Here is a 13,213-nt window from a genome sequence, read left to right as displayed (position 1 = left end):
TAGGACTGGTCTACTCAGGATATGTTAAGAAAATAGAGCTGTATGCTGTGCTAAGCTACCCTCTAGATGTTTCTGTAGTTTTTATAGAAACTCTCATAGATTTGTAAGATGAATAAGAAGATTTCTGAACAGCCTTTTTTGTCAGGCCCCTTTTCCTTTATAAGTTGACTTGCCTGTCCATAATCTTGGATGCCCACCTGTTATTGATAACAACATAGAATCATTAGTAACAAGAGGGAAAAAAATCTGGTTGTAAAACAGAACTTCATAGGAAGATTTTATATTTCATCACAAGAGAACTTTCTTGATAAGGCTAGCCCAGTTCCAAGAAAGCATATAAATCTATAAGAGAATAGGGTACATGGAATTCCTAAATAAAATGTTTTTCTGATATGGAACAATTTGAGAGTCCTTTTCTTTTAGCTCCAGTTTATAAACATCTTTATTCAATTGCATTTTTTCTTTTTTTAAAAAAATAATCATATGATGTTACCTTATGGAATCGGAATGTTGACCTGCATGTACCTAATATTGCATATTATTCTTTTATCAAATAAAATGAAACCTTCAGTTTCTAAGCCTTTGGTATTTATAGGGTAGTCCCAGTTTGGGTTGATGTTTCTTCCCTCCTTCCATAAATACAAATTCCACTGTGATTCAAAGAAGGCATTGGGAAGTGAAATAAAAGGTATGTTGCCATTACCAAAAACAAGTAAAAAGGATGTGGTTGCCTAGGTAGACCTATAGTAGAAAAAATTCCTATGAATTGAGGTAAAAATATCAAAGTTAAGAAAATTGTTTTATAATTGAGGCATTACTTTTCCAGGAAGCTTTTCAAATTGGAATATACTGGGCAAATACGAACACTGTGCACAAGTCAGTAGCCATTAAACTGGCCCACAACCTGACCTCTCCAAAGTGGAAAGATGGAGGCAATGGTGAAGTTGTGTCTTTGGACGAAGAAGGGTTTGTTCATGCTGAAATAAGACTTGGTGCTTTCCCAGGACATCAGAAGGTAGGGTCAAAGCCTCTCAAAGTCTGCTTGGCTCTTGGCTGGGATGGTGAGTAGTAGGGGGTCAGGGTGGAGCTGGGAATAACATGCCATCCCCTCAACTTGTTTAAAATGAGCCTTCCCTTTTCTTTTCTAATCCCTTTTTAGTATTATATGTTCCAAACAGTTTATAATAGTGCAACACATGATTTCTTAGACCTTTCTGTTTTACAGGGTTTCTTTTTTCCTTTCCTTTACCAGTGATAAAAGCTGTGTCACATAATTTATCCAATAACCACTCTATTTCAGAACACTCAGCAGTCACTTGATTTATCGTATGTGGAGAGAAAAAAGAACTTATTCCAAAATATCCACAAATTGTACTTGGCCTCCTCATTTTAGAGCAGGAAGTAGAGTTGCTAATATTCTGGGTTTTGAGTGAAAGGACAGAGGCTCCTGCAAGAAAGGTTATACTCCTGGAAAGGGTATCCTGAGTGAAAGGATGTAGGTTGATCTGATTCTCCCATAGAACCAACGTTTTAAGAGGGAGTTGATTCTTTACATACATACATACATACATACATACATACATATATATATATATATATATATATATATATATATATATATGCTGGAAAAGACAGAAGGCAAAAGGTGAAGGGAGTGGTAGAGGATGAGATGGTTAGATAGCATCACTGACTCAATGGACCTGGACTTAAGCAAACTCCGGGAGATAGTAGAGGACAGAGGAGCCTGATGTGCTGCAGTCCATGGAGTCACAAAGAGTAAAAATGATTTAGTGACTGTACAACAACAATTTATTTATTTTTGGATGTCCTAGGTGTTCGTTGCTGAGCGAGCTTTTCTCTTGTTGCAGCAAGCCGGGGCTGCTCTCTCGTTGTGGTGCAGGGGCTTCTCATTGTGGTGGCTTCTCTTGTTGAGGAGCATGGGTTCTAGGGTGCTCAGGCTTCAGTAGTTGCAGCACATGGCTCAGGAGTTGTGGCTCCCTACCTCTGGAGCAGAGGCTCAACAGTTAGGCACAAGCCTAGTTGCTCCGAGGCATGTGGGATCTTCCCGACCAGAGATCAAACCAGTGTGTCTTGCATTGGCAGACAGATTCTTTACCACTGAGCCACCAGAAAAGCTCTGGGAGTAGTGTTCTTGAACAGGGATCTGGTGCCCGTGTTTATGAAGATAAACGCCAAAAAAAGATGCATAAATCAGTTACTTAAATATAAGTGGTATGTGCTTTCAACATGAATCTTTTCTAAGTAGAATATGAAGGCCAGTTAAGCTGAATAATAGACTAACGAATCACATTAAACTGCAGCACCATAATATACCATCTAGAAATCTCGTGCTGTGCTTAATGGTATCTTCGTCATTGTGGCTGTCCCAAGTCAGAAAAAGAAAGGGCACTCCATCAGAGTTGTGTAATTCAGAGTGCTCTTTCTCTGAGAAGTCAGATTTTGACAGGCATCTTTGAAGAGCCTCTTAAAAAAGGTTAGGGTCATTTGGTGACTTCTTAAAAATAAATTTCTCTGATACAAAGAAGTTGATCTTCAGTATTCAAGGCTGGTATCCATTTCCTCAAAGTTGTCTGGGCAACATATGTTTATCCTCTGCTGGCGAAAATTCTGTAACATGGGTGTGAATGGCAAAGGGCTGTAAGCATGAATCACCCGAAATTGAATAGTTGTAAGTTGAGAACTACCATCAAAACCTGGAAAGTTATGGTTCACAGTCAAACACCCAGTACCTCCAGAAGTGGCCACATAAATACAGATAAATGTTCGTGAATGAATGAATGAAAATATAGTTGGAAAATATATCATTATATCTCTTTTTTCTTCAGTAGTGATTCTCAAGCTTTTTAGTCTTTGGACCCCTTTATACTCTTAAAAGTACTGAGGACCTCCAAAACGCTTTTGTTTGTGTGGATTATATCTATTTGATTTTTGTCAAATTAGAAATTAAAATATAAAAAATTTTAAGCATGAGAATTCACAAATAAACATGTCTTTAGCCATAAGAATGATGACATCATCCTATGATGACATATCTGTGATGATGTCATAGAACCTCTGGAAAACTCCACTGTATGCTTATGTGAAACAGTGAAAAAGACAAATGACATCTTAGTATTATTTTTAAATTAGTTTTGACCTTGGGGCCTCCTGAAAGGTCAAAGACCACATCCTGAAGTGTTCCCAGACCATACTTGGAGAACATTACCACTTACTACATGGGTATCTTTAGGCAAGTAATGTCTTCTCTGAGCATCGGTTCCTCATACAATGTGGTGGGACAGTGAGATGAGACACACAGTGGCTAAGGGCAGCACCAGGGAACCAGTCTACATGGCTTCTAATTCCAACCCCTAGACCCTCTTTATCTTTGTGACCTAGGACAAGTTGCTTACCTCTGTGTCTCATTCTTTCTCTTCTATAAAATGAGAATAATAGTAGCTACCCCATAGAGGTGTAGTAAGGATTCTGTGAGTTAATATGCATAAAGTACTTTAAACAGGAGCACAAGAATGCAGTATATAAGGGGAGTTATTACTGTTTGCTTCATCATTGTCCTCATCATTAAAGTGCTCAGAACTCCACTTGGCCCTTGTACACATTCAGTGAGTTAGCTGCTACCATGGGCGTGAGACGGAATACTGGACTGAGTGCTTTAGTGGCATCTGACTAGTGGCATCTGTTTATGTGTAAGCGCTTTTTATAAATAAATATTTTGTGAGGAGATAGGCTAAATAACTCGAAAACAAGTCTCTGTCACTCTTAAGGCAGAGGTAACCAGAGTGCTAAAGCACCCTATTGAAGAGTAGTGATCCCTTCTAGTGACCAAGACAATTTTGAGACTGAAAGGGAACTCTACTAAATACTCTGGAACAAAAGATAAAATTGATTCTATCCTGGGCAAACCAGTAGATAATATGACCTTTTAAAAATATTATTACCATGATAGTGTGTACCATCGAGATGTCTAGACAGTACTTCATACATAGTTTAATGTGATTCCTTACTCTATTATTTTAACTGGCGTCCATATACTACTTAGAAAAGACTCATGTTGAAAAGCACATACCACTTATATTTAGTTAAATAACTGATTTAAGTATGTTTTTTGCATTTATCTTCATAAACATGGGTACCAGATCCATGTAATTCACTCTGAATTGCACTACTCTGATGAAATATCCCTTCTTTTTCTGACTTGGGACAGCCAAAATGATGAGGTGGCCACATAAATATATATTTAAAAAAAAGAAGTTTTTATATACCATATGATATTTAAAGAATTACTCTTTGCTCAATTGTTCTGCAGTTGTGCCAGTTCTGCATTTCCTCCATGGTGCAGCAAGGCATACAGATTATTCAGATTGAAGATAAGACTACAATAATCAATAACACACCATATCAGATATTTTATAAGCCACAATTAACTGCCACCAAACCCCACTCTGGAAAGGAGGTAAGCCATGAATTTGTTTAATCTATAAGTTTTCTTAAATCAGTAATGGTAAGGATCAACTTTTTTTTTAACCCAGAACAGAGCAAAATCTAACACCAAATATAGGTGAAGGATTCATTTCTTTGTACTTTCATTAAAACCGTGGTGTCATGATGAGCGCTTCCAAGGTCATTAACAAGGAGACAGGCTCCCAAGCAGCAGATCCGGACGCCCTGGCGGCTGCAGGCTGCCAGCACATCTGCCAGCGCTCCTAACGCCCTGGCGGGAAGCTGGCCTCAGGGCTGGCTGCGAGGCTGCAGAAAAGAACATCTGCCTTGCAGAGAAGCTGTGTGTGCAGAAGACTTAGCCCCAACAGAGCCCCAGATCTGGGAGCACTGAGCTCTGTCCAGGAGGAGAGGAAATGTGAAAATGTACCAGCTCATTTATGTTAACATCTCTGTGGCAGAATATGCAGAAAATGAATCCAAGAAGGATTTTTTTTTCTTTTTACTCTATGCTTTATACAGTTCAGATGAACAGTTTTATTTTAAGAGAGTAGGAGATATTTTAAAAGGATTTACAAACAGAATATGCTAAGTGGTATGCTATTGTTTTATGCTGTTGAAACCATCACGCAGAAAAGTATTATTTTTCTTTACTTTCATCCTCATTTATTGTTAGCCCGTACTTGCAGCTCCTAAAAATTACATTAGAACAATACAGTAGGATGAAAGTCTAACTCTTCTAAGCCTGCAGTGCATTATAGGATTTATAAAAATGGCAGATTAATAGAATTTCATCTTGGTTCATTGAAGTATTGATTTAAAATACATAGGTGACCAGAAGCCCCATGTTGGGAAATAGAGGTCAACAGTAATTGCATGGTAGGTGAGGATTTGAGGAAAAAAACCAGCGTGTGCCCTGAAAATTTTCCCAGTTCTCCCCACCCTAGGGGCTTCCCAAAGCACTGGGTCAGCGCCCTCCACACTGGCAGTGCCTCCTCTGAAAAGCGGCATAATTTTGCATTCCTTGCAGGGTCTGGGTGAAGGTTCAGTGAGATAATCTGAGAAAAAAAAGTCCAGGCACTCAGTAAAAGAGAGTTGCCGGCAGCCATCTCCACACCAGCATCCCAGTGGGCTCCTCGTGAGAAGGGGAGGGCCCTCATCCTTTCTGCAGCTGAGGGGCCCCCATTTTTCAGCCCTGACCCCACTTCAGGCAGGTGTGGGAATTGTTTGAGACAGGGTCATCCCTCCCCTCTCAGGGAGACGGTCTGGAACAATGGGAGACACAGCAGAGAGGAAAGGAGGCGGCCTGGCTTCCAGCCAGGCTCTGCCACACACTTCACACACTGGCTCTGCGATGCCACATGCCATCATCTGCTCTCTGGGAAGCAGCTTCCTCAGCTGTGAACAGGGAGCTTCAGATAAATTATCCCTCCAGGTCCTCTTTAAGTCCTAAGTCCTGAGACTGTCTCATGTGCCAGAAAGCATGTGGAACTCCAGCTGAGGGCGGGAGGTCAGGGTCTCCTACTCCTTCAGTATGAGCCTTCGGAAACATCTGTCTTCCAAGCTCCTGGTTTCCCCTTGTTCATCTCATTCCGATCGCTTCTGCCCGCGGTCCCCCCGGGGTGCCACCCTTTCAGTCCAGCCACACCCTCTCCACGACGACTCCCTTCCCAACACACAGCATTTCTGCCCCATGGCATCTGGCTTTTTTGCAGTACCTGGGGGAGATGGAGAACTTGGCACCCCCACCCCTTCAGATCACATCAGCTTTATCATTTTCCTTATGCCTAGAGAAGCAGACTCTGCTCTTGCTGCTTGTAATTGTCTCATTCGGGCTTCCTCATGGAAACAGAATATCTAATATTCCCATGTTCCCCCCCGCTCCTGAGAATATGTGTCATGGTTTCTTAGAAGCAGTGCTTTGGAGAAGCTTAGCTTCTGTGTCGGACTGTGTAACTGTGCTCTCTCCGCCTTGTCCTGTCTTTCTTCAGTATTTTCACGTTCCAGACAGTGCTACTTTCAGCATTTGCCCGGGGGGCGAGCAGCCTGCTGTGAGATCCAGCTCCCTTCCTTGCTGGGACCTAATGCCCGACCTCGGCCAGTCTGCGCTGGACGCATCCCTGCTGCAGAAGCAGGTCTTGCTGGCCTTTTCTCCCACCGCCGCCGCCGACAGCTCCCAGTGCTGGAGCCTGCCAGCTCTAGTTAGACAGGAGTTTCCCAGACAGAGCGTGGCAGTGCCCTTGGGGAACTACAGGGAAAATGGATTCTGTACCAGGTATTTTACATTTCTGTGAACGCTCTTCTTTGCTTCATCCATGTGCTGGGAGAGACAGGAGAATAGTTGGCAGTGCTCACCACATATAAACTTAACTTTTGCTTTTATTTTTCATGGCTTCTGTATTTTGCATACAACTGGACAAATGTGAGGATCACACATGGGTTGTCCCAGTGAACTACGGATGAGATTTTTCCCTTATGTGGCTTTTATTAGGGGGAAATGGCGTTTGTACCATAGAGTAGCCACAGTCTATCATAATGAAAAGATGCCCTTCTCCTATGGCTTCCTAGCCTCTGTCAAGTGATAAGAAATAAGGGGTAAAATATGAGAGAGTCAAGCTGGAAAACCTTTTTCTTTTCCCGTATTTTACTTCTATTTCAAAATGGAATTTTTCTCAAGTCATTAAGAGAGATAACTTAGATAAACACAAGTCACAGAAGACTCTGTTCTGTGGTTGTTCCTGCACGCAAGTTACTCCAATTACCAATTACCAATTATGCAAATAACAACCACAGAATCAAGCCAGAGACATGTAATGGTTCGTTCATACTGGACTTTTATTTTGTGGTTGTTTGGCATGCAGTACATCCTTTCTGTAGCTGTCGGGAATAGCTTACTTATGGTATATATAAAAAAGTACAAAAGAAAGCATATTGTAACCTTATGAGAAGTACCTTTTTTGTGATTATGAATTTATAGACTAAGATTTTAGCCATCTTAACTTTGATGTATATAGAGATTTCTAGTAGTAATATTTTAAAAGATAACTTCCTAAATCAAGTTGTCCTTAATAGTTAAGGCTCTGTTCCCTACACACATCCCTTCTTTCACAACATTCACAAGCATCCATGATTTTATAATTACTTTCCATCCCCAACTCAAGAGGAGTGATTGTCCTTGTATCCTGATTGGAGAAGTATGGTAAGTTGTTGTTGTTACTAAAACAAGTTTATTGTTATCAAAGGGGAAAGAGGGGTGGGGAGGGATAAATTAGGAGGACAGGGTTAACATATACACTTCTGTGTATAAAATAGTCAACAAGAACCTACTGTATAGTATAGGGAATTATGCTCAGTACCCTGTAATAACATATTAGGGAAAAGAATATATGTATTAAAAGAATATATATAACTGAATCACTGAGCTGTATACTTACACAGTATTATAAATCAATTTTAGAAAATGTTTTCTAAGAGTTATTTTTAGATGCAGTTATTCACATGCAGTTATAGGAAGTAATTCAGAGAGGTCCCCTGGATCCCTTACTCAGTTCCCCCAGTTGAAACATCTTACAAAACATCTTACAAACCTAGTATCACATCTAGGATGTTGGTGTTGATACAGTTAGTGTATACAGCATTTCCAGGGTAAGTTTCAGGAAGTATTTTGAAAGCAATGTGAACCTATGTATGGAAAACAAACTTATTTTTAAAACTAAAACACAAAATTTATAATAAACACTTAGAATTTATGTTTAAAATCCTAAGATGTTGTTAATTTAATGTAAATGTTTATTGTAAATGTAAATAACTATTGAGCTAGCTATTAGATTGAAAGTGACAAGTGAAAGCATTAATCAGTCATGTCTGACCCTTTGTGACCCCAGGGACTGTTGCCTGCCAGGCTCCTCTGTCCATGCAATTTTCCAGGCAAGAATACCGGAGTGGGTTGTCATTTCCTTCTCCAGGGAATCTTCCTGACCCAGGGATTGAACCTGGGTCTCCTGCACTGCAGGCAGATTCTTTACCATCTGAGCTACTATGGAAGCCCAGTTACGATATTCATTTATTCATTCAGTCGCTCAGTCATGTCCAACTCTTTGCGACCCCATGAATCGCAGCACGCCGGGCCTCCCTGTCCATCACTAACTCCCGGAGTTCACTCAGACTCACGTCCATAGAGTCACTGATGCCATCCAGCCATCTCATCCTCTCTCGTCCCCTTCTCCTCCTGCCCCCAATCCCTCCCACCATCCGAGTCTTTACCAGTGAGTCAACTCTTCGCATGGGGTGGCCAAAGTACTGGAGTTTCAGCTTTAGCATCATTCCTTCCAAAGAAATCCCAGGGCTGATCTCCTTCAGAATGGACTGGTTGGATCTCCTTGCAGTCCAAGGGACTCTCAAAAGTCTTCTCCAACAACACAGTTCAAAAGCGTCAATTCTTCGGCACTCAGCTTTCATCACAGTCCAACTCTCACATCCATACATGACCACTGGAAAAACCATAGCCTTGACTAGACGGACCTTTGTTGACAAAGTAATGTCTCTGCTTTTGAATACGCTATCTAGGTTGGTCATAACTTTTCTTCCAAGGAGTAAGCGTCTTTTAATTTCATGGCTGCAAAAGTACCATATTTTAGTCCTGACCGCAGCTCTCTTGGTTATCAATAAGACATTCTCTGTGGTCAGCTTGCCTGGCTCTTCCAGAATTAGGCTGGGAGAAGATCCGAAGACTATACTGTGAAAGTGTTTCTTCTCCTCTCCTCAATCCTACAGTGCACATATGATGGTGTTATTAATGTGATTTTCCCAAATCAACAGTTCACCTTGGCATTTCAGACAAATGCAATCTTTGGGAAGAACTCACACTGGCGAACAGAATAGATAGTGAATGAGAAACTCTTTAGTGTGTTACTGACCACTTATAATCAGTGTAAACTGAGGGCCACATTTGGCAAATAATCTGATTTCTTTGATTAGTTTGAACAACCAGTCCATGTAATTTAAGCTTCAGAGAGATATTTTTTCCTGATTTGATATGAAATATTTTTTGATAGTCTCTCAGTCTAAATTGGAGCCTTTTCTCTGTCCATTGCAGAGAGCAGCCTATGCCACACAGCAGTTTCTCTGAGGCCAAATAGAAAATACAGCTTTGCTCTTGATAGCCAAAATGGAGATCCTATAAAGTACGGTGATTTGTGAAAATTGACAGCAAACATACTGAACCTGCCTACCTTGAGAATTAAAAATAGCAAGTACACAGATTCTCCAGTCATCCTTCTAGAAACACATCGGCTCCTCCTTTACCAAAACTTACCAAGCACTTTTGAGGAGGAAGGCACCCCATCTCTAGAGATTAAGACACATGTATGTAGAGGGAAAAAGAACAGAAGGAAAAGCTAGCACAAGGATATCTGTGATTCTCTCTGAGTACTACAAGTTATGGGTTTCTTTTTAATTTTATTTTATGTTTGTAATTCTTTTTATATTGGAGCATGGTTGATTAACAGTGTTGTGTTAGTTTCAGGTATATAGCAAAGTGATTCAGTTATACATACACATGTAGCTATTCTTTCTCAAATTCTTTTCCCTTTTAGGTTGTTTATGGAACATTGAGCAGAGTTCCCTGTGCTATACAGTAGTTTACATATTTTTTGAATATTTTATGATAAAAAATGTTACTGCTGTCAGAAAAAAAATTAGTAAACCTATGATTAGTGTCTGGCAGGTAATAGAGGAGCGGATGGCCTCCATTGTCTGGAAAACATTTTCTCTGATGTGTGAGAGGGAGGGTGTTACAGAGGTTCTGAATATTGCAAATCTAAATAAATATGTACCAGGAGAAAAATCATGCATTTTTTTCTAAGCTATTTCTGTTATTTGATCTGATTCTATTCTAGGGCAATAGCACTAACGTATCAAGAACACCTTGGAGTGACTTATTTAACCCTCTCAGAAGACCCTAGTCCTCGAATAATTTTCCACAACAGATGTCCAGTGACAATACTTATAAAGGAAAATACTAAAGGTATATGTTATAGTATTGAATTTAAATAATATAAAACCTATATTCTGTCTGGAAGTTTTTGACTTAGTATTTGCCTGTGATCCTTAAGTAAAAGGGAACTTATTTGAGAAGTTTCTCTTGCCACGTTACATTTAATATCCCCAAGTCTTTGTCTTCAAGGCCTAAGTCTGAATGTGCCTTTTTTTTTTTTAATTTTAGATATTCCGAAGTTTGAGGTTTATTGCAGAAAAATTCCTCCTGAGTGCTCAATTCATCATGAGCTGTATCATCAGATTTCCAGTTATCCAGACTGCAAGACCAGAGACCTCCTTCCTAGCCTCCTTTTGAGAGTGGAATTGCTGGAGGAAATGACAGCTGAGTGGAGTGACGCCATTGACATCAACAATCAGGGGACACAGGTCAGCGACCCACACGTCCTGCCAAAGCCTGGAGAAAAGGTCCCTTTTCTAAGGTTTTGGTGATTGTCTGCTTCTAAACACTGACTGTCTTGTCTCTGTGTGAGGGCACATGTGTACCTACGTTTACACCCTCATGGGCTATAAATTCTCAAACACAAGTATGTATCCCCAAAGTACGCTGCTGCTGCTCAGTCGCGTCAGGCATGCCCAACCTCTTGGTGGCCGCATGGAAGGTAGCCCATCAGGCCCCTCTGTCCACAGGATTCTCCAGGCAAGAATACTGGAATGGGTTGCCGTGCCCTCCTCCAGGGGATCTTCCCAACCCAAGAATCCAACCTGCATCTCTTAGGCCTCCTGCATTGGCAGGTGGGTTCTTTACCACTAGCACCGCCTGGGAAGTACATCCCCAAAGTATACTATACAACTATGTATGAAAGGGGAACACTTGGTTAAACAAGCCCATCTTGGGTCTAAACCCAGGTAAAAAATGAAATGGAAGTGTTAATCTTCTTCATGTAAAAGGTAATCCAGCTGTCCAGATTTTAAGACAATCATAATATCAACCCTGGATTCATTACCTCATTTGAAAATATACTAATTTTGAAATATACATATTATTCCTAGCAGTACATGAAACTTTGCAAATATAAGTACAGTTTTAAAACCCTGAACAGATCAGATGTTCTGATTTGTCCCTGTCTTGCTCAAGATGTTAGAGATAATATTTTTGTTGAAAATGGCTCAGGGGCCTAGAATTCCCTTTCTGCTCTACTTAAAATTTACCATTTTTCAGTACAATTCAGTGGCAATAAATAGATTCACAGTGTTGTAAAACCATAACCCCCATCTGTTTCCAGAAATGTTTCATCATCCTGAGCCGATACTATAAACCTGTAACTCCTCAATCCCCCCTCTCCCCAGCCCACAGTAACCTCTCCTGTGCTTTCTCACCCTACCTACTGCAGGCATCTCATGTAAGGAGAAGCACACAACACTCATCCTTTTGCATCTGGCCTGTTTCCCTTAGCATGATATCGTCAAGATTCACCCATGTTGTAGCATGTGTCAGAACATCTTTCCCTTTTATGGCTGAATAATACTGTGCTGTACTTTTTAAAAGTCCCTTCACATCTGTTAGTTCATTTGATCTTCACAACTAGCTTATGAAGTAGGTCCTATTGTAATGGTAATAAAACACATATTAAAATTTAAAATGTGTTTACAGTAATAATAATGGTTATCCCTTAATAAGCACTTACTGTATGCCAGGCATTGTGCTAAGCACTTTATATTCATTCTTCTCTAACCTGTGCAACAGGCAGACAAGATAGGGACTGTCATGTCCATGTTACAGAACTGAAAACTTTGAGATCTCCGAAGAAACATGGTCTAATTCCCACATGTTACGAGGGAAGGGATGAGGATTTTATCCAGACCTACCTGACTCCACGGCATGTGCTCTGAACTGCTGTGCTCTGAATGCTGCTTCCTTACCTAAAGTTCCTTAACTCCCCTACTTTCCCAGTCCTGCTGGCACATTTTTCTCATCTCTCAAGAGGTTCTCTCCCTACACCCCTGTGAAGTCCCTACCCATCCCAGGACCCTCTACATACTCATATAACATTGTTAACATTTAATCACATTTACTTCTGTAAATGATTTCCTACCAAGTCAAGATTCCTGGCAGTCAGACCTCTGCCTTATTCATGCACAGCCTATGGCAGAATGCCTGCCAACACAGTGAGATCTGAAGACATATCAAATGAATCAATGAATGAAAGAGAAGATGAGGCTACCAAGAGAGGTCTTGTCAAGGAGAAGAGGGTGCCAGGCCTGACTTTGGGAACCTCTGCCATGTGAGTGTGATGTAGGAGCAGAAGGAGCTGGAGAGTGGCCGGAGGAGGGGCTGGGCAGGGCGGAGACAGGAAGCCCCTGAGAGAGAGAGAGGTTGCAGGATGGAAGATGGCGGGCAGCGGGCAGGCGAGATCACATCAGCAGTTAGAGTCCAGAGGGAGTGCAAGGACAGCGGAGAACAAACAGATGAGATCCCTGGAGAGGAAGCCTTTTATATGCTGCAGGAGAGGAGTCAGTGGAGGAGATGTGAGAACACGTGCAAGGAATCGCCAGAGAGACAGGTTCAAAGCACGGGGAATATAATTCTCCTTGAACAGGAGGGCCACGCCCTCTTCTCTGATGGTAGGAAAGAGGTGGGGATGGGCACAGGGGTAGGTAGAGATCTCTGGAGGGGAAATGGAGTGGAGTGATACCCAGTGGCCCTAAGTTTATCAGGGAACGTAGAACACAACATCTGCTGAGAGAGAGAGGGAAAGGG

General features: G+C 41.1%; 1 protein-coding gene across 2 annotated transcripts in view; it reads left to right on the top strand.

Moving 5' to 3' along the window:
• VPS13B (vacuolar protein sorting 13 homolog B) overlaps window positions 1-13,213 on the top strand; it is a 779,806-nt gene that overhangs the window by 723,829 nt on the left and 42,764 nt on the right. For both annotated transcript variants that reach the window (XM_068984062.1, XM_068984063.1), the window contains exons 49-53: window positions 827-1,015; window positions 4,328-4,474; window positions 6,450-6,733; window positions 10,356-10,483; window positions 10,682-10,881. In XM_068984062.1, the coding sequence (XP_068840163.1) occupies window positions 827-1,015; window positions 4,328-4,474; window positions 6,450-6,733; window positions 10,356-10,483; window positions 10,682-10,881 (948 nt within the window). The remainder of the gene's footprint in view (window positions 1-826; window positions 1,016-4,327; window positions 4,475-6,449; window positions 6,734-10,355; window positions 10,484-10,681; window positions 10,882-13,213) is intronic.

This window comes from Capricornis sumatraensis, chromosome 11, assembly GCF_032405125.1.
Source record: "Capricornis sumatraensis isolate serow.1 chromosome 11, serow.2, whole genome shotgun sequence".
Lineage (NCBI taxonomy): Eukaryota > Metazoa > Chordata > Mammalia > Artiodactyla > Bovidae > Capricornis > Capricornis sumatraensis.
Note: the sequence above shows the minus strand (reverse complement) of the source record. Positions and strands in the feature narration are given on the sequence as shown.